At 35.9% G+C, this 27776-nt stretch overlaps 1 protein-coding gene and 1 pseudogene across 1 annotated transcript; one reads left to right on the forward strand and one right to left on the reverse strand.

Annotated features, from left to right (window-relative positions):
• Positions 1–765: 765 nt before the first annotated feature.
• Positions 766–7260, reverse strand: LOC132034849 (purine permease 1-like). The gene is made up of 3 exons (XM_059425195.1): positions 7147–7260; positions 4950–5732; positions 766–1161 (listed from the first exon to the last, which is right to left on the reverse strand). Exons 1-3 carry the CDS (start codon positions 7258–7260, stop codon positions 790–792), a joined length of 1269 nt encoding a protein of 422 aa, XP_059281178.1. The 3' UTR covers positions 766–789.
• A 16435-nt stretch (positions 7261–23695) lies between these two features.
• On the forward strand, positions 23696–27559 carry LOC132033666 (protein DETOXIFICATION 27-like; annotated as a pseudogene).
• The last annotated feature ends 217 nt before the right edge of the window (positions 27560–27776 follow it).

Genomic DNA, 27776 nt, shown 5'->3' on the forward strand with positions numbered 1-27776 from the left:
GTGGTATTTTCCCGAAGATGAAGACGATGGTGTGGTTCCAGACCTGGAGGTTTCTGGTACTTCTTTCTTTTTCTTTGTCTTTGTTTGTAATTTTTCCTAATTTCTTTGATTCAAGCTGATTGATGGGTCTTTTATCGCCAGAAATTCATTGGTAAAGGGATTGATATGAACCGGCAAGTTCAGGCAACAAATTATTCAAATTCTAAAATTCAAGTTTAGATTTTTCTTGCTCCAATCCCACTGGAAATGGCTCCAATCACTCTTTATGGTAGACTTTTACTCACACACCTGGAACTGCCATTGGCCACCACAAGAGCAGGTGGAAGATGAAAATTTGGGAATGGATCGGACCGGGTTATCAATGAGAGAAGAGATTCAACATTGTGAAACAACACACACCTAACTTCCGTTCCCGTTAGAAAACAAAATTGCGTAAGAAACCTTCATTTGGGTATTGATTAATGATAAAATTGAGAGAAAAAAATATGGAGGGTCGAATAAAATCTCTTCTCTCATAGGGATTTGTGTAAAGAGAAAAGATCTGGGGCAGGAGAGGGAACGGAGAGAGAGAAAGAGAAGGGTGAGGGAGAAATAGATTTGAGAGGTGAGAGAAAATCAATTTAAAAGAGAAATTTGTGAAATACGGACAGTTATGATGTGTAATTTAAGAAAATATTTTAGCTGTGAACGATAAATAAAATAAAGGTAGTTACTATTCATAAATGTTCCTGTAGAAGTTTTATGATAAGTAAATTTTCCATAAAAGAAACTAAATGGGCCATAACTCTGCTACACAACATGTGCCGTTTGGTCCATATCTAATTGTTGAGATATTTGGCTCTCGGTTTTCTTCAGCTTCATCTTCTTCTCCTTCTTACTTTGCTCATATTCACCATAAAAGTACGAAACAAATCCCCATAGAGCTAAGAAAATAGCAACTCCTTTTTCAGCTTGAAATTTTTCGCGAAATAAAATTACAGCTAAGACTTCAGTAACAGGAAGTAAGAAAGCGCCTATAATTCCAGAGAGCAAAGACGAAGAATAAAAGATTACTCCAACTAATCCCAATAGCACAAATTGCCAAATAATGGCACACCATACTAGTACCATATAGTACTTAACTTCTCCAATGGCATAACGACTTGCTTCCCTTGGAATCGCCTGTCAAAATCATTCGTTAATATGTTTTGGCTATTATTGATTCTTCTTATCTAAATTGAATAAATTAACTTTATGTATGGTATAGAATGGCTTAAGGAAAGAAGAGCAAGTAGAATAGAAAGCACAAACCAAATGAATTTGTTCTCGATCTTATTACGTTTGACTAGAAAGTATACACAAAAGGGATTTATTCTCTTTCCTTTTTAAAACTTTTCTTAGTGGAAGTATCTACGTGCTAATAGTTTTCTAAAATTTGCTGTTGCCTTTTAACCTTTTAGGACTTGTTGCAACTTTATTGGGAAAAAAAAGAGAAATTAATTTTGTCAATCCATGTTGAGGTGTATCATGGAATTAGATACGCCATCTGCATTTGAGTGTATGCACGTGAAACTTCTATTACTACAAAACGCAAATTTCCCATGTCCCGTGGAAAATTGACTCATAGTTAAGAAAATTTTCAAAGAAAAGTTAGTCGAAGATCCGTCGAAAAGGTTTCTAATGAGTCAATTTCTAGCAGTTCCATCGGAAATTTTGTTAGAAATCCCTTATTTTTAGTTGTGTACGTGGAATAAGGTTACTTTCTGAAATAAAGTATTGCAACTCTAAAATCTTGCCCATTTTAGGTACTCCCCTAAGAAGATAAGAACGAAGGTACTATGAGTTTGTAAATAACTCCAATTTTAGATGGTTGGCGGTAGGCCGATGTCATCTTCTAACATACGTGTGAGTAGGGGTGTACAAAGTAAACCGCATCAAATCGATAAACAGAGTCAAACCGGAAAAAAAACCCGACTAGTGGTTTAAACTTGGTGTTAAAAACAAACCCATAATTGGTTTGGTTTGATTTAACTAAAAAAAGTCAAACCGAATCAAACCAACCCGACATTACACGTATTCAATTTTTAAAATATTTTATACATAAAAATATTTATTTGTAAAGTAATTTATAAATATTTCTTAAATTTTTTCGTAATTTTTTATCTATTATCATATTATTCTTCTTAAATTAGAATGTCAATAAGTTTTATATCCTTGGATGTTTAACTCAAATAAAGTCCAAACCAAAACCAACTCAACGCTAATCTTAACAAAAGAAATTCAATTTTCCACTAGGAATGACAATAATGTTGGATATCTATTCTTTAGTTTTGCATAATTGATTTAGAGAGTAAAATACATAACTTAAGTTTTTTTTCTTTGTCATGTAATTAATACTTATTTTAGCATGATTTAGTATTTTTAGATTATGATCATTTTCTTTTATGGCTTGTTAATTAGCAATATTTATTTTAACCGATTATATTAGCTTTTATTGAATATTTTAATACAATATCATTACTCTTCTCACATTTTGTGTTATTTTCTTAAGAAACACCCTAATTATATAATTATATCTTACTAGGACTAAAGAAATATTTGAAGTAAAAGTTATATGTTTTGTATCAAGACTATTCCGAAAAAAAACTCGAAAAACCTGAGAAAACCGAAAACCCGAAAAACCCGAGAAAACCCGAGGTTAAAAAACTCGAATTTTATTGGTTTAGTTTGGTGTATAAATTTTAAAACCCGACGCAATTGATTTGGTTTGGTGTTTAAAAAATCCGAAACAATCCGATCCATGTACACACCCCTACGTGTGAGGATAAATATAGCATTGCTATGAGAAAACATACAAAGTCTAGACAAAAGAAAAGAGTAGACAATAATGGCAGAATATTGGATTTATCAAAAATCGCTTTCTTCTTTTAGGTAGAAGATTTTGATTTTTACCCGAAATAAGTGAGGAATATGATTATGACCCCAGAAATAAGTAAATAGGTCTCTTTTTTTCTGTCTCTAATAGGGAAAACAAGTCTATTACCTACGGAGTATTTTTTTTTTTTTTTTTTTTTTTTAATGCTAAAAGACTTTGCATACGAAATCAACTCGAGAAAATGTAGGAGATTCTATCTTTATTTTAAGGGAAAAGGGTCAAATATATCCCTTTATTTTAATTTATTGACTAATTTTACTCTCCGTTAGTCAAAGTAATCAAATATATCCCTTCGTTAGCCAAAGTACCCCCCGACCCCCCCCCAAACCCCATCACTTAGATCCGACCAACAAAATTATTCCCTCCCCCCACCCCCACCCCCCCCAACAACGCAACCCCACACACACACCCCTACGCGACCTAAACTACTCAGTCCCGAGTTTTGATCATAATCTGGTTTTAGTTCATGTGTTGAAACCAATTGTTTAGCTCATTTATGGTTATGTCTTGAAACCATATTTTGAGTTTTAGTTTGAGACAGTTTTGAGGGATGTTTTGGTTTGAGTTTGGTTCAGTTCTGTGCAAATTTTTCTAACAGGTTTTGTCCAATTTTTGATGTTTATAGAAAATCCCAATTATATCTTCTTGTACTACTACTACAAACTTTCCAACCGAACTCCCACATATTCATTCTAGGAAACATCATGTTTTCCCCAAAAATCAAGTACTAGGAACTCTCTGTTTCCCTTCCAAGAAATACGCCACCTAGGTTTCACTGCTCAAACTAGTAGTCAAACTAATTTTCTCTCTGCAATGGATGAAAATTGTAAATTGAAAGTTAGTTCAGCTGATATCTCAGATGGGTATGGTAAAGAATTGGAAATTGCTGAGGTACCGAGTAGTTCAGGTAGTTTAGGCCGCATAGAGGGGTATATTACGAGGGGGCGTGGGGGAAGAGAATAATTTTGTGGGTCGGGCCGGATTTAAGTGATGGATATGGGTAATTTTAGTTAAATGAGTAATTTTGGCTGATTTGAGATTTTCCATCCATTCAAGGATATATCTATATACTTTAGCTAATGAAGGGGTATATTTTACTACTTTGATTAAAGAAGAGCAAAATTAGCCAATAAACTTTATTATATTTGACCCTTTTCCCTGATTTTAATATACAGACAAAAAAAAAAAAAAACTATATAGACAGCTAGAAAAGGTAAGGCTGGCCAGACAGAACATAGGCTGAACACTATTACTCCGTACTCCAATTATTTAACGAGTCAAATAGTAACTTGCTTTTAACATATTTTTTACTTATATTTTTAAATAATATATTTAAAAGAGTTGCAACTTGTGGTAATCTATGTTACTCGAATTCTTCAAAAATATTGATGGGTGCGTGTCGGATCCTTCCAAAGTAATGTAGTTTTGAAGGATCCAAACATGAACCGCACAATATTTTTGGAGAAATTCAGAATTTTTTTGCGAATGTGTCGTATTCGAGTTTTTAAACGTGTGAACTTTTTCCTAAAAGATTAAAATTAACACTTACCCAAATTAAGCCAAAAGATTTTTTTTTAAATCAATCTTTGTAGCGCGCACTTACATTCTTTTTGAAAGAGACAAATTAATATTATTCGTTTCGTTTCGTTTCAATTGTAAACCTATCTGATTAAACATAAAATTTGAAATATTGAAATTTATGTTCTTAATGTGTTATATAAAGGATAAAACAGAATTATAGTTTAAGTTAGGTTGGCGAAGGCCCTACCGTGTAAATATATTCGATTAGCGGACGAGACTAACTACCGACTCGTCTCTCATTGGATCTCAGAGTACTGAGAGCACAACAAAAAATAGGATGGAGTAAATAACACTCAAATGATTGAAAATGAATTATTATCTTACAAGTTTCAAAACCAGATAAGAAAAACATATTTTCCTGGTATAAAAATGCTCCTACAACAGTTGGAAACTTAAATCTACCGCAAAAAAAGCCTTTTTCCCGATTAAATTCTGTAAAGAAAAGGAAATTTACCTGGAAATCCTTGTTAATAATCATTCCAACAGTGCAAAACACAGTAGCAGAAACACCAATAACCATCTGAATCTCCAACACAGTAGTATACGTAACAGCTCTTTTCGCCTTCTTATAAATCAACTCAATTAACGGCAACATTAACCCATATAACACTGCACCAATAAACGTCATAACAAACCCCAACACATAATCCTTTCCAGACTCACCCTCAGGTCTATCACCATTAGCTCTTAAAGCTAACGTGGCAGCACCAGCAATCAACAAAACCACTGAATTCGTCGAATACGCTGTTAATTTCTGCTTAACAATAAGCACTGCAAATAACGCAGTAAACGCTAGTTGAGTTGCGTTAATTAAAGTTGAAGTTGAAACAGGTAATTTAGCTGGGCCCCATGAGTTTAAATAACCGTCAAGACCAGCGATTATTCCGACACCAGCCGATGATATCAACTCTTGTCGTGTTATAAAGACGATTTTAGCCTCAGGTCCTTCGATCTTTCTTCGTTGAAAGTAAGCCAGGGCTAGGGGTATTAATATAATTGGACAACCAACTGTTTGTAACATACTGGGTATCCAAATTCGTTGACCACCATGAATAAAGTAGAGACGAGAGATTAAAGGGCCACCACAGTAGCCTATTGAGAGGAGCATTATGTTGAAGATTAGTAGGATAAGTTTCTTCATTTTTGAGATGTTTGTTGTGTGTTTTGGGTTTCTTGTGTTTCCAGCTTTTGTTTTTATTTGCTTTATGTTAGATGTATAATTGTGGGAAAGGGAGGTCTATGGTTAACTATTTATAACAACCGTAAAATATTCCCCAAACCCGCGATTAATGCCGTTTAAACAACAGTTTAAAATCTCGTGTATTTTTCCATTTGCGTCATTTTTTTTTATAGTGGATTATATATTTTACTAGTATATCATTTCCTCGGTCTTGTGGCACTTTCAAATTTCGAGATTCAAATTTTTAAATTTTGATCATGAATTTAGATATAGAGCCTTTAAAGTTTTTGAAATAAAAATAATATATCTGAAAATTACGTAAAAATTTTTTAAATTAAAATAATTAATATTAAAATATTTAGAGGACATGAAAAAATTGTAATAAAAAAATTTATTTGAGTCTCAAAATCGAAACAATGTCACTATATTGAAACGGAGGGAGTGCGCCCGAGCGGAGCTAAGTAGAGAGGCACGGTCATCTCAAAATAATATAATTTTTTATATACATATAAATTATTGAATCCCTTGATATGAGTAATGATTCTAGTATACTGACAAAAGATGGTTCAACACTAGCTTTAGGTCATAGATCAGATTCCAAGTGTGATAATATACACTATCTTTAGTTATATTTGTATTTAGAAATTAATCTAATTTATCTTAATCTATATATTAATTAATATCATAAATATAATATTATATTGTCAAGTTATTAAGATCTAACTAAATATAATAGTATTTCATATTTCATAATAAGTGAATCTGGTAGCTTAGAAAATAAAACATTAGGTTACTTCGTATATATTAGGTTAGAGTACACGATAATGTACTAGGTCAGTGGCGGATGCATAGCATTCTAGGTGGGGTTCAATTAAACCTCTATTTTGAAGGAGAAAGATAAATTTATGTGTAAAAATTTATCAAAATTGCAGTAACTACTAGTAGATATGAACCCACAATTTTTAAAATACAATGAGTTGAGCTAAAAATCTTGAAGGTTGAGCCTATAATATTTAAATCCTAGATCCGGTACTAGGTTATTTGTTATTCTAGGTCAAGGTCCATGATAGTGTAGAGGCCAGGGGCGGAATTATAGGGTGTAGGAGTCTAAGTAATCGAACCCCTTCGGAAAAAAACAAAAAATAGATATGGGGTCATTTTTTTGATTCATGTATAAATATTAATGTTGCATCCCCTTAACATATTGTAGAAGCTTAGCCTAATGGAAAGGTATTATTGAGCCCATAGTTGTGGGTTTGATTCTCTGTAACAACACTTTTTAACCCTTTTTCATCCAGTCCCTTTTTCTTGAACCCCTTATCAAATGTTCTGGCTCCGCCCCTGGTAGAGGCTTTACCGTGCAAGTAAATGGAGGTTACATTCCATATTTATTATCTTATGTATGCCTTTAATCAACAGCTAGATTATACGATTTTTGTTTATTTCATTAATTTAAGGGTAATGTCACAACCTTTCTGTGACTGTGGTCCCAACCTATCAACAAGTGCTTCTTACCTAACTTATTCTTTTCCAAGCATTCTTTCCCTACTCTGATATAATATGGTTGCTCATGGTGGATATACATAACTCTCCAATTTTGACTCTTAGTATGAATACAACTTACTCCACTTTTCTTTAATTTGTTCATTTTTTCGAATGTTAGGAGGTAGGGGTTTGAAGAAAAATGAAGATATATACTTACTGATAAGAAAGAAAACAAGATTATTAATTAAATACCAAGATGCAAAAGTAGAAAAGGCCAATTAAAATAAACTAAAGCCAAGGGAAAAAGGACAGCTAGCCTTTTTGGTATTATGAATACTTTTTTTCTTGTATTATTGATAGTTGATAAGCATGAGGTTGTATATTGATACTTTTTTTTATAGTAAGGTATGGTTCGTAGAATAGAGAATTATAGGCTTATAGGCGAAGAAAATGCTAAAGTGAGGAACTTTCGCATGTGAAATTAAGAACTAAAATTTGATGATCTATCGATCGGTCTTCAACTACCATACGCGAAAGACAACCGAATATTGTATAAAGGACGTACGTTCACTTTTTTTTTTTTTTTTTTCTCTTTTCTTTCTTTTCTTCTCAAGTTTCAACCCCTCTAGTCTAACATGTTAGTGTGACTGGAAATTACAGTAATTTAACCGGGGAGGATTTAAGTAAGTCCGAGGGGTGTCACGCGACACTGCTTCGTTGAATTTTTTTACTAGATATTCATATATAAAAGAATAAATAAAACGAACTTAAAGGTCAAATTAATAAAGTGACACTGCTTCTACACAAAATTGTGCGCTGGTCTGTTGGTTAGGCGCTACGATTTTGGGGCTGAGGTCGCGAGTTTGAACTAGCTCATTCTACCCTAAATTTATTAATATGATTTGAGTTGTCTTTTTATAATATGATAACATTGTAGTGATTTATTCAGTTTCTCACTCTTTTACATGGTGACACTATTTATGAAAAATTCTGCGTACGCCACTAATAGTAAATCAAATAGCCTAACATATATAAGAAAGTACAAATACAATTCCCTGCCTAATGAAAATTTTTGTGACACGTACGATCATTTCTTTTATTATACTAAAGTGAAACAAGTTTTGAGTAGTGATAGAATCTTTATTTGAACCATTTGATATCTGACATCTGTTAGTTCGACTAATTCACATTCGTGTTGCATATGACCTATCAAAGAGAAAAGCACTCCCGATTAAAATATCAGATAATCTGTGTGCCATTATTTGACAGTTAATTAATAAGAAATCACTCAAAGGAAGAAAATATCATTGTTCTGATATAGGGCGTGTTTGGTATGGAGGAAAACATATGTTTGGTAGGTAAATCGTTGAGACAGAGTAAATCTAGTTTCGGGAGTATGCTCTAATAGGAGGCACAGAGTTTCTATAGATCCCAATGTTTTGGAAAACATTTTTTCTAGAAAAGCAAGTCCTTAAAGTCCAAAAAAATGACTTTCCTAATTAAATCAGGGAAAACAACTTTTATAAGTGATATTCCACATTGATTATCTCCTCAACACCCTTCAATACGCCCCCAACCCACCCCCACCCCCATAGCCTCGATCGCCACCAGCCCACACTCGGCCCCTACGTCCCACCCCCCTGCCCCATAGTGTTTGAAACTTAGAATAGATTGTATACAAATTCATTTGGTCAAAGACAATATTTTTTGCTTGCTTACTAAACACTAAAGTAATATTTAAATAAAAAACTACTTATTTTTTAGAAAATCATTTTCCTGAGTATCAAACACACCCATAAACTTAACATCTTAAGTCAAATTAGCTTTACTTACGGTCAAACTGATGCTATAGAGGCCCGTTTGGACATGATTTGAAATTAGATTGATTTGAAGTTGAAGTTTTGTTTAGACATGCAGTTTGAATTTCTTAAGTTATATTTTTTTTAATAAACATGAAAACACCACAAATTGTGAAAACTACCAAAACTTCCCCTATTTAATTATACAATCTTACCAAATGAGAAAATCTTAGTTTATAACAAAATTAATATTGTACTAGAAGGCATTTATGAAAAATACAACATCTATTGATATAAGTTCAGTTCAATTAAAAGGAAAATTGAATAAAAGTTGTAATGAAACTACTCTTTTTAAGGGAAAAGGGTCATATATACCCTTTTACTTTATTTTATTAGCTAACTCTATCCTCCATTAGCGATAGTGAACAAAAATATTCCTGCCTTCTTCAAAGTTCACACTTATACGCCTATTTTGGATGAAAACCCCCAAATCTTCTTAAATTATCCGATTTCAAAAAAATTATCCACTCCCTTTATTGACCTGACCTGACCCGCCTATCATCATCATCATCAACAACAAGCTTCACCTTCATCTTCTTTCGTGGAGAAAAAGAAAGAAGCAAACCCATAACTTTCTTCCTTCCTCCTTCTTCTTAGGTATTTTCAAGAATTATAAACATTTAGCAAATACACACCAACACTCTCTCAGAAGCCTTAATACAACTCAAATATGGTGATCAAGAATCACAGTTCTCCTATTTTAACAGAACCATATGACTCAAAAATAAAGTCACCTACAACAAAATTTCCATTAAAGAATCAAACTTTTTCAAAAACCTAATTCAAAATGGAGCAAAATTAATAACAAACCCATCACTTGCTTCCTCCCTCCTTTTTCATAGGTACTTTCAAGAAAGAAATTCAGTGTTTTCTTTTCAAATTTAGCTAAGTTTTAGTAGTTATGTGTGAATCCAACACTGCTTTTATTGTATTTCCTTAATTAAGTAAGAGCGGAATATGTTGACGTTTTCACATTAGCTACTTTAATTAATTGTGATTCCCAGATGGGAAGTCTTTATGTACTTTGATTTGGGTTCCATTTTGCTTTTATGACTTAAATTATTCATTACAGTTTTCCTTTTTCTGGTTTCCTCATATATTTGCAGTGACCAGCGTTTTCAATATATACTGAGAATTGTTCAGTTTATATCAAGGGAAACTCGTCGTTGATTTTCAATCTTCCTGTTGAGTTCCTATCTTGCCTAACGTAAGAATTCTCATCTTTTTGCTAATTATTCAGTTATGGATGTGTTTTTGCTTCTTTCTTTATTTATTCATGAAAGATGATTCAGGTGAAGCTTGATGATGATAGGAGGGTAGGTCGGGTCAATAGAGGGAGTGGATAATTTTTTTTGAAATCGGATAATTTAAGAAGATTTGAAGGTTCATCAAAATAGGGGTATAAGTGTGAACTTTGAAGACGGCAGGGGTATTTTTGTTCACTATCGCTAACGGAGGGTAAAGTTAGCTAACAAAATAAAGTAGAGGGGCATATTTGAGCCTTTTCCCTCTTTTTAATATATAATCCTCCATACGGTACGAATAATCTTTTCACGTAGAGCATGTAATATTTTCGACATGATGATCGAGAAGACAAACCAACATTGTTACTTTGTGTTAAGTTTTACATTTAAAAAAATATATCTATCATCTTAAGGATCTTTTTATACAAAATTTAAACTTATGGGTCAAGTTTGACATTTAAAAAAATTGAAATAATGATTTGGAATCTCAAATTCTACTTTTTGAAAAATTTGATATTTAAAATCATGATATAAAATTGAAATTTAGGGCAAATTTCATCAATAAACACTAATTTAAAATTAAAATATGAAATTATGATTTGAAATCGGAAAGTGAAACGTAAGGAAGGAATTTTTGAAAGTAATACATGCCATTATCCAACTAGTTATGACCTGGCAATTGAAATATTTTATCCGCAAGCAGTCATCTACAGTAGTACGGACTACTTGATTCTGAAGGCATCAAATCAATTATGATTGATCAATTTCTGATCAGATAATTTTGTTCCAAACTTTAAGGTCACATTTCAAGGAGGAATTTCACGAGTTGCTGAACCAAAGTCACACTTGGCGGCCCTCCTTTTTTTTTTTTCTTAGCAACTTGCAAACAATAATCTTACTTTATTGCATGTTAATATTTGTATCATGTTATAAAACTATATATAATTACAAATAAATAAGAGAAGCTAATCAATAACTTTGAAGAGAGGAGGGAGAGATTATATTATCATCTTTTCTTGATGTTACAAATGAGAAGACATAGCTCCTTATTTATAGAAGAAGTTTACCCCTCAACCTACAATATACAACTTGTACAACTTGCTCTACAACTTGATACAACTAAGATATACAACTTTCTACAACTAAGATACAACTTGCAAGTGCAAGTTGTATTTATCACTTAATGTGCAAGTGGTATAATTTACACTTAATAATACATCCAATTATCAATCTTGTAAAATAGTTCATAACATATCACAAAATTTCGGAAAACTTTGAAATTCAACTTTAAATAATTATTAAGAGTTAAAATAATGTTTGAAAGAGTACTATTTAAATTCTAAATAAATTGTTCCAGCTACCATTGACAAATTTTCTTTACCAAAAAGCCCGTTGCTATCTCAACACACAACTCCACTTCCACAAACATTTTTCCAACTTCTAACTTCAAATATTTTTTTATGTCCAAGAGTACTACTCCGAAGTCCAAACACACAGTAGCTACATAATTTTAGTGACGCTGAAGCCACTATTTAGGTCAAAATCAGCTATAGTAATTGGTAGTACAAATTAACACAGGTTTTATGCTCTTATCAAAGTAGTTGTATTTTATTTCATATTAGTCATATATAAAATACGCATAGGTGCATGAGTAAGTTGATCATTGGATAAGTTTTAAGAGTCAAATTGATCAAGTTGAGTCGAAATTTGAGTGTCTTCGTATATGTATTTTGTCTTTTCTTTTCAATTATCAACGTGAGCACATTGGTGCACCCAACTATATTTGAATCCATATATTTTCTTATCCCATACAATGTCACACAATTTTTTTAGTCTAGCCCGAAAAGAATAACACGTTTCTCTTCTTGACAGCAATTTAGTTTTAGAATTGTCATTTTACCCTTAAAGACATGACTTGTTGGGACCAGCATGATATAAATGTTATATTCTTTTATAAAGAGAAAGAAACTGTAAGTACAGGTAAAAAAATCTTTCTAATATTTTAAAATGTATACCAACCCAAATACTTCCATATAAATAAAACCAAGGAAATAATAATTCAAAACAAACATCAATTTGGGATGGAAGTGAAAACCTTGTTAGAAGCTCACAATTATCTTAAATCCAAACTAGTGTACTGGCTCAGTTTTGGCAATAAACCGATAAATGTGTATACTTTGGCTAACGGAGGGGTATATTTGACTACTTTGGCTAACGGAGAGCAAAGTTAACCAATAAACTAAAGTAGCGGAGTATATTAGACCCTTTTCCCAAAATTAAAAGCTTCTTCAGCTAGAACAAGATTCCGATTTCCAATTTGGGGGTTCCTTTTTTGGTTTCATGTTTAATTTACTTTTTCTTTTCTTTATTTGGTTCTTGCATTTCGTGTAGCTAAAATACTTTATACCATTTATTTTCTGCTACCATTGGGCGTTGGTTGCACACATGTTTGGCTGTTAAATATTTTATAAAATATTTGGATGTGAATGGTATTCCCACTTCCACTTTGCTCTCACAATCTCTAGCATTGGGTCAAAAAACGTTTTTGTTTTGCGCTCGTTCTGTTCTACTTTATCTGACCATTTTTTGAGTGTTTTGGTGCATGGTACTAGGGTTGCATATCGGTCGGTTCGGTTCGGGTTTCAAAATTATCGGTTTAAATTATTGGTTATCGGTTTGTAGATATGTTAAACCGTTAAAGAACCGTTAAAATATCGATTAATGGGTTATCGGTTAATCGGTTATTGTGTGTTATCGGTTATTGTGTGTTATCGGTTCGGTTATCGGGTTAACCGTTAAGATTTCACACAACAAAAAAATGGCTTAACCACCAGTGGAACCTGCTTTGTCTGTCAACAATCAGTTATACTTTCTATTGCTCCCAAATAAACTATGGGATGACAACCAAAGAAGCATTTGATCCAGCAGATATTATGAAGCACAGAATGGAACTTTGTTAGCACAGGTAATTAGAAAATGAGGAGTACTGAGAGAATACTTCTTCCACCTCATCTATTAGATCAAATAATCATACGGATCTCTATTTTTCTTTTGTTTTAAAACTACTTCCTTTGAACATTGATATTAGACTCATACATCTCCTAATATTGAATCAAGCAAGATACTTAAATGATAATATATATGAAAGGGTAGAAGTGTAATTAATTAAATTATTATCGGGTTATCGGGTAACCCGTTAACAAAAATAGGCCAACCCGCGACCCGAACCAATAAGCCAATAACCAAAAACACCACCCGCACCAACCGATAATCCATTAACCCGAACCATTAACCCAATAACTCAATAATCGGTTCGGGTTATTGGTTTAACCGTTAACATGCACAGCCCTACATGGTACTTAGAAGAATTACTTTTGTTAGTATTATTTTGTGTGAATATTTTACACGTTTTTGTTTTATGTTCGTTTCTGCTTTCTTTTATTTATAGTAATCGTACGTAAGGGTTGACTTTAACTCCTCTTTACCGTAACTAGTTGACCAAGACAATTGATTTATTTTTCCTCCCTTGATTTTTACGTAAAAAGAGTTAACGAATTATAATCAAAATATGTGAACTAAATGTTGAAAAATAAATTAAGACACAACTTATACTTATTCAAAATAATTCTTAAAAATGCATTTTCATGTAATTCTTTTTTTTTTTTTTTTTTTTGGTAATACAGCTAATTGATTGAAGATGGTATCATGTAAATCATAGCCAGTACTACAGAAAAGAATTAATATATGAAGACGGAATTAAGTAATCGGATTTGGACAATCATTACACAACGACGAAAAATGTTCTAAATAAATTGAACTATTATTTTCCCTGAAATGAATTGGACTTTTCACTTTTCCATTTCCAAATAATTAAAACACGAGGAATATTCTAAGTTAATTGAACTATTATTTTCCCTAAAATGAATTGGACATTTCACTTTTCCATTTCCAAATAACTAAAACAAAGAACGATTCGAGGAGATGGACCAAAATGCTAGTACTTGGATAAGATGGATCTAGGACATTTCTTATCTTTGCATATGCAACTATATATGTTTCCCACTTTCAGTCAATAGGAAGATAAAATTCCACTAATGTAAGTACAGTAACGGCCAAAGAATATTTCTACAGAAGCACCAATCTCTTCTATTCACATGTGGCAATTGATATTTTTGGTGAGGTGGACGCCACGTGGCATGTCACCTCACACCCTCAACCCATTTTACTTCTTCCCTTCACCTTCTTCTTCCACCACCGTTGCAAATATGGGTTGGATTGTGCTCTGTTTTTGTCCAGCGAAGTGGTCTTGGCGGAGGTATGGCGATGTGCCGCCGGTGGAAGGAGAACGTGACCCCCGTCCCCGATTACCCTGTTTCCTCGTCCTCAAGAACAAACCACTCATCAATTATCAGACAAGGACGTCACTTTCATCACCGAAAATCACAAATATACCGGCTTCTTGTCCAATCTAGGTACCAAGCCAATTAATAAGTAAGCAATTATTGACATGTACGTTTTTGGAAATTAATGCACATAGAGAAACTGTTTATGATTCATTTTTATGGGAAAGTAAATTTTTATCTTGGATGTGGTTTTGTGTGTTACAAAGGTGTTCGTAAATAAGCAATTCTGCACATGTTTTTTTGGTTGGTTTTAACTTTATTTATTTTTGTGGACTGATGCATACATAGCCAAAAAAAAAAAAAAAATTCATTTTGATTTGTTAAGTTGGATGATTTGCAACGGTGGAAGAAGTGAAGGGAGGAGGTAAAATGGGTTGGGGGTGTGAGGTGGCATGTCACGTGGCGTTCACCTTACCAAAAATGTTAATGCCATATGTGAGTATCTGTCCACTTTAGAAAACTTAACGGAGAAAGGGTATATTTGAACCGAAAGTATAACTGGAGGGGTATATTTAGACCGAAAGTATAACGAGGGGTATATTTGGCCCTTATTTGATAGTACAGGGGTTATATTTGACCTTTTTCCGAAAAAGAAAAGCAACCGCATTTCTAACTTTTTGAATAGAATCTTCAAAATAACCAAGACCATCTCTAACAATCAAATTTAAAATGTGACAACTACATTTCACATGAAAAATATTTTTTAAATAGGGTTTAATTCCCTTTTTAAAAGACCAACCGCCTTTGTATTATTAAAAGCAATACAAAGTGTTTTTCTATAAATGTTAAAAAATTTCATAATAGTTTACATTGAATCCTCCCTTGATTTTTACGTAAAAAGAGTTAACGAATTATAATCAAAATATGTGAACTAAATGTTGAAAAATAAATTAAGACACAACTTATACTTATTCAAAATAATTCTTAAAAATGCATTTTCATGTAATTCCTTTTTTTTTTTTTTTTTGGTAATACAACTAATTGATTGAAGATGGTATCATGTAAATTGTAGCCAGTACTACCGAAAAGAATTAATATATGAAGACGGAATTAAGTAATCGGATTTGGACAATCATTACACAACGACGAGGAATGTTCTAAATAAATTGAACTATTATTTTCCCTGAAATGAATTTGATAGACTATGTAATAGTATAAATATTGTAAATATTCCCTTCCTTATGTATTGTAATCAGGTCCTGTAATTTAGGCTAGTATCATTCTAATTAGGGATACCTACTTTGTATATAATAACTTTGATACATCAATACGAGGCACGGATTGATTTACTACATGGTATCGGACTAGGTTTCCTTCCCAAACCCTACCGTCCACCTCTCTTTCTTTCTCTTTCGACCCCAACCCTAGCCGTCCCTTCCTCCTTCCTCTTCTCCCCCCATGGCCGACAACAAAAATTTCCATTCGCAACCGTCACGAATGTGAAATCCTTAATCCCAATCACTCTGAACATGGAAACCTACCATTATCACGAATGGGCAACCCTATTCAAAGTCCTAGCCCGCGTTCGCTCCGTACTCGAGCACATCATACCACCCCACCGACACCCTCGAACTCACCGCGTATGGCGCAACAAAGGCGCTAACCTTCCGCTCCGGAAACGCCTAGATGCGGTGGTCCTTCAATGGATATACGCCACCGTCTCCCATGATATTCTTACCTCTATTCTCGTGGCGGATGATGTTGCGAGAAGGCTTGGAATCGAGTTGCTCAACTTTTCCAAGATAACAAACACTCGCGGGCGGCGTACCTTGGCGAATTCACCACCACAAAAAATGGCCGACTTCGGCTCGATTGTGGCCTATTACAATAGGCTCGAGTCTCTCGCGGATCGGCTTGCCAACGTCGGGTCGCCGATTGTCCGATCAACGTCGGTGCTTGCGACTTCTCGGGCCGACTTGGGAGACGTATGCACACTTTGTCACCACCGTTTCAACGGAAAGATGTCTTGCCTTCTTTCTCGGGGCGCGTGCTCGCACTCGAAGCTTGAAGATGCGGGCGCAAGGAACGTGCCCGCGATTCCAACCCTGTGAGCTACTTGTTGTTGATAATGACACTCCTACTCCGCCTGGCGGTCGCAATAATTCCGCTAACAGACGTGATAATAATCGTGGCGGGAATTCTACTTGGGAACAAGGGCAAAAATAACAACAACGCCAACCGCGGGAAGCGAGGCCGCGGCGGCGGAGGCGCCGGTGGTGGCCGGTGGCCAGCAGAATGACCACCGGCGAGGGGCTACTGCGCTGCCCCGGCCGCCGAGGTGGCCGGCTGCCCACTGCCGTGCCGACGAGACGGTGGCGGCGGCGACCCGCCACGTCGCGGCCGGCGGCGGCATTCTTGGCGCGGGTCCTCGGCCTCGGCGAGGCCTATTCCATGCACGTTCCTCCCGACTCGGGTACCTCCGGAAGGACGTGGAGCGGCCCGTACATGCTACATCCTTGCATCAGCGGATGACAATTGGTACATGGACAGGGCGACTTCTCGCGCAAGCCAACTCGAATTTACTCTCGCGTCTTATTTTAATTTGAGCACACCGAATCATTGTTGGTAATGGTAGCACTATTCCAATTCGAGGCTATGGTCATACATCACTTCCCCCACCTAATGCTCAATTACGTCTCCGCAATGTCTTGCATGCTCCAAAACTCATCAAAAACCTTGTTTCCGTACGTAAATTCACTAAGGATAATAATGTTTCTGTTGAGTTTGATCCTCTTGGGTTTTCTGTGAAGGATTTACCGACGGGGAGCCGCCTAATGAGATGTGAGAGCACCGGGGAATTGTATCCTCTCAATGCCACAGAATGGTCCACTGCACCATCCACCTTCCTTGCCGCATCACCTAGCTTGTGGCATTCCCGCCTCGGCCATCGGGAAAAGCTATCCTTAGTTCTCTTCGTAGTAATGCCTTAATTGAATGTAATAGGGCCCGTACTTCTTTTTGCACCTCTTGTCCTTTGGGAAACATGTTAAATTGCCATTTTCGATTCGTTGTCGTTTACTACTATGCCGTTTGACATTATTCATAGCGATTTATGGACATCTCTGTTTTAAGTTCTAATGGGCACCGCTATTATGTTTTCTTTCTTGATGATTATAGTAATTTTCTTTGGACTTTTCCTATCTCTAACAAGTCCCAAGTGTATTCCATCTTTCTATCTTTTAAGGCATTAATACGGACTCGGTTCGAAAGAGACATTAAAAACATTCAATGTGACAATGGGCGGGAATTCGCAAATGGGCAATTTCAATCTTTTTGCGCCTCCAACGGTATAAATTTTCGGTTTTCTTGCCCACACATCCCCTCAAAATGGCAAAGCGGAACGAAAAATTAAATCCATTAACAACATAGTGCGCACTCTTCTTGTCCTTTCCCTCCGTCCCCACTCTTTTTTGGCATCATGCTCTCCCGAATGGCCACCTACCTCCTCAATATACTTCCCACTAAAGTCCTTAGGCATAAATCACCAACCCAAGTTCTCTATCAACGAACCCCCTCCTATTCTCGTCTCCGGGTTTTTGGGTGTCTATCTATCCACTTTTCCCATCTACGACTATTCATAAGTTACAAGCAAGATCCGCCCCGTGTGTTTTTTTGGGCTATCCGTTGAATCATAGAGGATATAAGTGTTATGATTTGTCCACCAACAAAATCATCATCTCACGGCATGTCTCTTTGTGAAACTCGATTTCACTTCTCCAAATGCACTCCCCTCCCCAACGTCCTATGAATTCTTGGACCATGGCATTTCCCCATATACCTTGCATTTTCTATCTCCACTCTCCTCCCGTCGTTCCCTCGGTCCACCCCTCCACCGCTCCCACCGGTGGACACGGCCCGACCCCCTCCCCCCACCGCTGCCCCGCCCCGGCGGCCACGGTCGCCGGTGGCCACCGCCCAATCGTCCCCTCCCCCGCTGCCCCACCCGTGGCCGGCCCCGGATCTACCACCCCCGCGCGGTCATCGCCCCGGCCCCTCCCGTGGTTACTAGAGGCCAACGCGGGATTTTCAAACCCAAACAACCTTTCAACTTAAATACTTCCACTCTCTCCATCTCGCCTCTCCCGCGAAATCCGTCAATGCTCTAAATGACCACAATGGAAAGTCGCCATGGTTGATGAATATAATGCTCTAATTAATAATAAGACGTGGGAGTTGGTTCCACGTCCCCCCATGTGAATCTTATTCGTTCTATGTGGATTTTTCGTCATAAAAAGAATTACGATGGTTCTTTTGAGAGGCACAAAGCCCGTCTGCTGTACGTGATGGCGAGTGTCTCGACGTTGGAGTTGATCGCGACGAGACCTTCGGTCGGTCGTCAAGCGGCTACTATTCGCCTTTGTCTTGAGCATTGCACTTACACACTCTTGGCCCATTCATCGATTGGATGTCAAGAATGCTTTCCTACACGGTAATCTTAATGAGGCTTGTTTATATGCGTATTATTGGGTTTAAGGACCCACGCATCCCCATCGTATGTCGTCTCTTCAAGAAATCGTTGTACGGCCTAAGCAAGCTCCGTGCATGGTTCCAACGCTTTGCGGACTATGTCTCCACCATTGGTTTTTCACATAGCGGTCCGATCACTCTCTCTTTATTTATTGTCGAGGTTCGACATTGCTTACATTCGCACTATATGTTGATGATATTATTCTCATGACTTCCTCGATGCTCTCAGAAATCCATCGTGTCTCGCTTAGTGCTGAATTTGCTATGAAGGATTTGGGCCCTCTCATTATTTTTACCGGGTATCGGCCACATTGCCGGACTTCGCACGGCATGTTTCTCTCTCGAAAAAATTATACGGCGGACATTATAGAGCGTGCGGGCATGATCGCTGTAAGCTCGATCGGACACCGGTCGACACCAAAGCCAAACTTGGTGCCACGGCCCGCCTCGCTGCGATGATCCCGCTGATATCGTAAGTTGGCGGCGCGTTACGATACCTTACATTCACACGACCGGACATCTCTCACATGCGGTTCGACAAGTATGCCTTCATGCGTGATCCTAAGGTTGCCCGTATGCATGCTCTTAAACGCATAGTCGATACATTCGAAGGTCTTATTGACTTTGGTCTCCGTACGCACAAGTCCTCCATGCCTCTCTTGTATCTTATCTTGTGCAGTTGGGGTGGTTGTCGGACACTCGCCGCTCCACATCCGGTTCGTGTGTCTTCCTCGGCGATAACCTCCTCCTCTCTGGTCATCCAAACGGCGACCTACTATGTCTAAATCGAGTGCGAGGCCGAATACGGTGGCGTTGCTAATGTAGTATGCGAGTCTGTTGGCTTCGCAACCTTCTCTTGGAGCTCCGTTGTCCAATTCGGTCGACTACATTAGTCTATTGTGATAATGTTAGTGCCATATACCTATCGGGTAATCCCGATTCGAAGCACCAACGCACTAAACATATTGAGATGGACATACATTTCGTACGTGAGAAAGTTGCCGTGGAGAAGTTCGTGTCCTTCACGTCCGTCCCATTACCGGATCGCGATATCTTCACTAAAGGTCTTCCGCGCGTGCTCTTTGATGATTTCGGGGACGATCTAAGCGTACGACAACCTCCCGCTTCGATTTAACGGGGGTGTGATAGACTATGTAATAGTATAAATATTGTAAATATTCCATTCCTTGTATTGTAATCAGGTCCTGTAATTTAGGCTAGTATCATTCTAATTAGGGATACCTACTTTGTATATAATAACTTTGATACATCAATACAAGTCACGGATTGATTTCCTACAGAATTGGACATTTCACTTTTCCATTTCCAAATAATTAAAACACGAGGAATATTCTAAGTGAATTGAACTATTATTTTCCCTAAAATGAATTGGACATTTCACTTTTCCATTTCCAAATAACTAAAACAAAGAACGATTCGAGGAGATGGACCAAAATGCTAGTACTTGGACAAGATGGATCTAGGACATTTCTTATCTTTGCATATGCAACTATATATGTTTCCCACTTTCAGTCAATAGGAAGATAAAATTCCACTAATGTAAGTACAGTAACGGCCAAAGAATATTTCTACAGAAGCACCAATCTCTTCTATTCACATGTGGCATTGACATTTTTGGTGAGGTGGACGCCACGTGGCATGTCACCTCACACCCTCAACCCATTTTACTTCTTCCCTTCACCTTCTTCTTCCACCACCGTTGCAAATATGGGTTGGATTGTGCTCTGTTTTTGTCCAGCGAAGTGGTCTTGGCGGAGGTATGGCGATGTGCCGCCGGTGGAAGGAGAACGTGACCCCCGTCCCCGATTACCCTGTTTCCTCGTCCTCAAGAACAAACCACTCATCAATTATCAGACAAGGACGTCACTTTCATCACCGAAAATCACAAATATACCGGCTTCTTGTCCAATCTAGGTACCAAGCCAATTAATAAGTAAGCAATTATTGACATGTACGTTTTTGGAAATTAATGCACATAGAGAAACTGTTTATGATTCATTTTTATGGGAAAGTAAATTTTTATCTTGGATGTGGTTTTGTGTGTTACAAAGGTGTTCGTAAATAAGCAATTCTGCACATGTTTTTTGGTTGGTTTTAACTTTATTATTTTTGTGGATTGATGCATACATAGCAAAAAAAAAAGAAAAAAAAAAATTCATTTTGATTTGTTAAGTTGGATGATTTGCAACGGTGGAATCAGTGAAGGGAGGAGGTAAAATGGGTTGGGGGTGTGAGGTGACATGCCACGTGGCGTCCACCTTACCAAAAATGTTAATGCCATATGTTCATCTGTCCACTTTAGAAAACTTAACGGAGAAAGGGTATATTTGAACCGAAAGTATAACGAGGGGTATATTTGGCCCTTATCTGATAGTACAGGGGTATATTTGACCCTTTTTCGAAAAAGAAAAGCAACCACATTTCTAACTTTTTTAATAGAACCTTCAAAATAGCCAAGACCATCTCTAATAATCAAATTTAAAATGTGACAACTACATTTCACATGAAAAATATTTTTTAGCGGAGGGTTTAATTCCCTTTTTAAAAGACCAACCGCCTTTGTATTATTAAAAGCAATACAAAGTGTTTGTGTATAAATGTTAAAAAATTTCATAATAGTTGACATTGAATCCTCCCTTGATTTTTACGTAAAAAGAGTTAACGAATTATAATCAAAATATGTGAACTAAATGTTGAAAAATAAATTAAGACACAACTTATACTTATTCAAAATAATTCTTAAAAATGCATTTTCATGTAATTCTTTTTTTTTTTTTTTGGTAATACAACTAATTGATTGAAGATGGTATCATGTAAATTGTAGCCAGTACTACAGAAAAGAATTAATATATGAAGACGGAATTAAGTAATCGGATGTGGACAATCATTACACAACGACGAGAAATGTTCTAAATAAATTGAACTATTATTTTCCTTGAAATGAATTGGACATTTCACTTTTCCATTTCCAAATAATTAAAACACGAGTAATATTCTAAGTGAATTGAACTATTATTTTCCCTAAAATGAATTGGACATTTCACTTTTCCATTTCCAAATAATTAAAACACGAGGAATATTCTAAATGAATTGAATCTATTTTTTCACCTAAAATGAATTGGACCTTTCACTTTTCGATTTCCAAATAATTAAAACAAAGAACGATTCGAGGAGATGGACAAGTGTTAGTACTTGGACAAGAAGGATCTAGGAATTTTCTTATCTTTGCAAATTCAATTATATATGTTTCCCGCTTTCGGTCAATAGGAACATAAAATTCCACTAATGTAAAGTACAGTAACGATCAAATAATATTTCTACAAAAGCACCAATCTCTTTATGCTTTAACGTTATTCACGAGGATATGTATAATACAGGGTTCTCTTGTTAGAACAATTGATGAAAACGCTAGTACACAAAAGCATAAAACATTTCCTTTAGTTTTTCGATACATAAACTTTGATAATATACAAAAGAAGAGTAGAATTGTTGAGATTATTCTTGGAGAAATTAATTTCCGTCTAGTAGCAACAAATATCTGACCAGAAAATGTCAAAATAAGTATAGTGCCATATATAGTGAGAGATCAATTGAAATCAAAGTTAAAATAGTAAGGAGAAGGGGATGAATTGACAATCTTACCACCAATAGTTATTAGTCTAGTGCTAGTACTGAAAGTCTTTCACATAATTATGTATGGTCCGACTCTCATTGTTCCACTTCTCTTTCCCTTCCCCGCTCCACATGTAATAGAAGTTGGAAATAATTCAAGGGAAGAAAAAGAAGAGCTTTCAACACATCTAGCCGCTCGGCCAAAAATATTACAATTCCTAGGCGATATACATACTAATTATACACCGAAACACACACACACATTTGCCGACTATTTCTTTTTTAAGTAATGGCTATATTGTGTAAAAATTCCTAAAAAGAATATGAACGGAAGACATTGCTAACAAGCCCAAAGAGTATAAGCCCAATAGGTCATTTCTCACTACTATGTGGCCTCTTTCTGATTCCAATATCAGTCTCCATATTTCACACATTTCATGCCATTGCAAATCTATGAACATCACCTTTTTAAAAGTGAATTCATAGTAGTTGAAGAATAATGCTTTGCAAAGTGAATTTAATTGAAGTGAGTTTCTATGTCAGTGTCATTGTATGAATCGTAAATTGAGGTATCACGAGTGAATATGAAATGAACCAAAAGTGAAATAAAATTAATAAATAAAGCAATTACTGGTTAAATGAATAAATTAAATTAAGTATCATAAATAAAGTGGATGAGGTACAATGCTTGAAATGAAAAGAGGTACTATAAGTGAAATGCAAAAGTTTGACAAACTTCAAACAAAATGTATGAAATTTGGATTGCCTAATCAAAATTCAAACAAAAGTATTTAAAGTTTGGGACTATCGAGCCAAATTTCACACCTTTAACAGTACATCTAGATTTGATCATTAGTATCAAATCTAACGCGTATCTGTAACAATAAAGATAGATTTGACCCAACTATTTATAAAAGTCAAATTTGAACCATTTCTCGGAGTTTAGGGATAAAGTAGCATTTTTCATCTCTTCTTAATTAATGTATAATTATTGTGGAGAAGGGTGCCAGTTCCAAATTTTTCATAATTTTCCCCAATTTCTATTTTATTATTCTATTCATTTTCCCAATCTAGCTGGTACTAATTTTATATTTTTCTGTCAAATTGTCGTCTTTCTCAAGTCTCAACTTCCGATCTACAGTATTTTTTTAGTCCGACAATATCGTAAAGATGCTGCAACTCAATAGAAGAATGAACTCAACCATAGCAAATGAGCTCCTTTTACACACAGACAAAACAGTCTTGGAGGAAAATCACTTCAAAGACAGAGTAGAGGAAGAATCAAAAGCAGATAATTTAGTGAAACTCACATTTCAAGAATCAAACAAGATATGGGAAATTGCTGGACCTTCCATTTTCAGCCGATTGGCAATGTTCTCTCTTACTGTCATCACTCAGTCCTTTGCTGGTCACTTGGGTACCCGTGACCTGGCTGCCATTTCCATTGCCACCACTCTCTTCATCTCCATTACTTTCGGATTCTTGGTATGTCTTACTTTATGAATAAAAACAAATTACTCCAAGTTATATGCATTCATAGTGTAGAATGATTAGTGGTCAAAATGCGTAAATACTTACTTATTACATTGTACTCCATCTGCCGGACCCCACTTGTTGGGATTATACTGGATATGTTGTTGTTGTATTGTCTCACCCAAACCCTCACAATTTTGGGATTATCACATGTTGTTGTATTGTCTCGATATGTCCCAATTTATTTGATTTTCTAACCCTTTGAAGTTAAATTAAATTAGATCAATTCAATATTTTTATAATTAAAATTTAAATATTCAAAAACTATATGAAAAGTACTATAAGTTGGCATTCCTTGTCTATGAAAAAATATATTTTCAGATGTTGGTCAAAGTTTACATGGTTTGAATCTTGAAAAACGAAAAGTGTCACATAAATTGGGAGAGAGGGGGTAATTGAAAGTCACCAAAAGATTGAATTTTGTAAAACGAGAAGTTAAAATAAGAAATAAATTATGAGATAAGCAGAAGTTTAATACAGGGGACCATGTTGCTCGGACTCTCCAAAAATATTGCCACATTCGTGTCAAATCCTTCAAAAAAAATGCACTACTTTTGAAGGGACCAATTCTGACACACACCCGTCCACATAGTTGAAGAGTCCGAGCAACATAGAGATAGAGGAAACTATCATCTACTTTATGTAAATTTTTTGGTTGAAAATATGTTGATGTTGTGGTAGTGTAACAAGTATTGCTGATTGGTCAGCTGGGAATGGCAAGTGCTCTGGAGACACTGTGTGGACAGGCTTATGGGGCGAAGCAATACCCCTTGTTGGGTGTATACTTGCAACGTTCTTGGGTCGTATTGTTCTTCAGCTCTCTAGTACTATTGCCTCTTTTTGTATTTGCTGAGTCTATATTGGTGCTTCTGGGGCAGCCAGAAGAAGTGGCTAAATTGACTGGAAAGGTTGCAATTTGGCTGATCCCTATGCACTTGAGCTTTCCTTTTCAATTTACATTGTTAAGGTTCCTGCAGTGCCAGCTAAAAACATCGGTAATTGCTTGGGTATCTGGTGGTACACTTGTTCTTCATATGGTTTTATGTTGGATTTTTCTTTATAAATTGGGATTTGGAATTGTTGGGACTGCCCTCATTCTTGATTTCTCTTGGTGGATTTCTGTGTTGGGCTTTTTACATTGTTTCTGGTGGGTGCCCTCATTCTTGGACTGGTTTCTCGACGCAAGCGTTTGTTGGTCTTTGGGATTTCCTTAAACTTGCTGTGGCTTCTGGGGTGATGCTACTGTATGCTTCCTTATTCCTTATTGATCTCTGTTATCAAGAACAGTCACATTGATATATAGATTAATAGTCTTTTAAGGCATAGAAATGTTTGATATTTCAGGTTGGAGAATATTTATTTTAGAGTGCTAGTTATCATGTCTGGGCACATGAACAATACTGAGGTTGCAGTTGATGCGCTCTCTATCTGGTTCGATTTTTTCTAAGTACATTCAGCTTACGTAAATGGTTTTTCTGCTTGATTTTGCAAGTAATTGATATTCTTTCTTCCTCAGTATTACCATCATCGGGTGGGAATCCATGATTCCACTTGGACTTTTGGCAGCAACAGGGTATGTTCATCAAATAGTTTCGTGTCCATTTCTACTGTCTTATGGGTGTTTTTCTTTTTGGCTGGCCAACATCAAGAAGCGGAAGGAATAAAATTTAGCTTGTATATTTAGCTTTTTGCTTCTGGTATATGAATACTTCAATAACAGAAAAGAGCATATCTTATTTCTTGTTTTATGCCATTGAAGTTTCACTGGATATAGTGCCTGTATGTTTCATCAGATGACCACAAAATTTTCTATAAACACAGGGTACGCGTCGCAAATGAACTTGGAGCTGGAAATGGAAACCGTGCGAAGTTTGCCACAAAAGTTGCATTGTTGAACACTTTAGCATTGGGAATTTTGTTTTGGTTAATTGTTATGGTCTTTCCTGATAAGCTTTCTATGATCTTCACCTCAAGCACTCCTGTCATCAAAATGGTGGGTGGATTTGCATTCTTGTTGGCAACCACAATCCTTTGTAATTGTGTTCAACCAGTTCTTTCAGGTGAGGAATTTAAAAAGGAGTTTAACTTTTTTATATTGTTTGTAACACTATCATGTACTAAACAATAACAGTCCATAACGAGAGGAATTAGTAACCTAACAAGTAGGTTGAGTTATCTGCTAAACCAGTTTATATATACTCTAATAATGTAAATTTACATAACATGGTCAGTGTCTTAAGTAGATTTTATTTCAAACCACTAAATACTGACATTCATATGGAATATGCTACAATGTTTTCAGGCGTAGCAGTTGGATCTGGTTGGCAGGCACATGTGGCATATGTCAACTTAGGCAGCTATTATTTAGTAGGAGTTCCCCTGGGTATCTATTTTGGATGGTCACTAAACTTTGGGTTACCGGTATGTAGTAACAGGAGAACGTAATATTTTAGAATCTATCTCCCGTTATAATATTAACTGTAGTTAAAATGACTACAATCTACTATACTCAAATGTATAGTGGAGATGACATTGATCAAGTAAATTTGCAGGGCTTATGGTACGGTATGATCATGGGGACAGTAGTTCAAACCTTGATTTTAGCGATTATGACCATCAGATGTCAATGGACCATATAAAGAGGTAAAATATCAAACAACATAATTCTCCCTTCAATTTGTTTGTGTAGCTAGAAACCTTTACAATATCTTTCTTGATTCATTAAGGTTCATTACCAGAGAGTCTCACAGGCAAGCGAAAGATTTGGGATCTGCTTATGTGGGAAGATTTATGCTATTTGTTGATGTAACATTTGTGTCGTATAGTATCTTTGTTCCAGTTGCGTTTGTTTTGTTTTCTTTCTTCGTTTAATCATTCCATATCTAAAGCTTACTGATCAGACTAATCTAGATTCTCGTCGAATAGGTCCAAATTCTCCGTACAGAGACAGTAACTCTAATTAGATGGAGCTAGATGCTTATTATCATGTGAACTCTGCAGCAGTCCGACGATGCTCATACTATTTTTTTCCTCTGTTCTTTCTTGGATAAAGGAATGTGGCATAGGAATGAATCAAAAGAACAGAGGATTAGCTCCACTTTTTCAGTATTTAATGTATTCAGAGATTCAGAATTCAATTTTTTGTATTTTTGTACAACTTCTGGTTTAGTTATGACGTCCATCTGTGAAAGGAATTGTGATCTCTTCTTAGAGAATCAGAACTAAATGAATGAGACAAATGGTTGGTAGTTGATTCTTTAGTTTTGATTATTCTTTTGGTTGAGAACGTTGAAGTAATGGGAAGTTCCTAATGGCTTGTGCCTGTCAAAGGCAAGGTTATCTGTTTGGGGTTATATGTATGGAAATTTAGGTTTTATATAAATTTCCCTAAAGAGCTTTGCTTTATCTTTTCACCCCTCGATTTTTTGTTTCTTAGGCCTAGGAGAACAGGGAGGGGAATTGAATGATATAGACATA

This window comes from Lycium ferocissimum, chromosome 10, assembly GCF_029784015.1.
Source record: "Lycium ferocissimum isolate CSIRO_LF1 chromosome 10, AGI_CSIRO_Lferr_CH_V1, whole genome shotgun sequence".
Lineage (NCBI taxonomy): Eukaryota > Viridiplantae > Streptophyta > Magnoliopsida > Solanales > Solanaceae > Lycium > Lycium ferocissimum.

Bases quoted from the DNA above. Each gene is read 5' to 3' on its own strand.
- LOC132034849 (XM_059425195.1), bottom strand. From the start codon at position 7,260: ATGTATATCCACCATGAGCAACCATATTATATCAGAGTAGGGAAAGAA. The intron at 5,733-7,146 runs GTTGTGACATTA...AGTTAACCATAG, and splicing joins GGGACCACAGTCACAGAAAG to ACCTCCCTTTCCCACAATTA. The intron at 1,162-4,949 runs GTAAATTTCCTT...TGATTTTGACAG, and splicing joins TTATTAACAAGGATTTCCAG to GCGATTCCAAGGGAAGCAAG.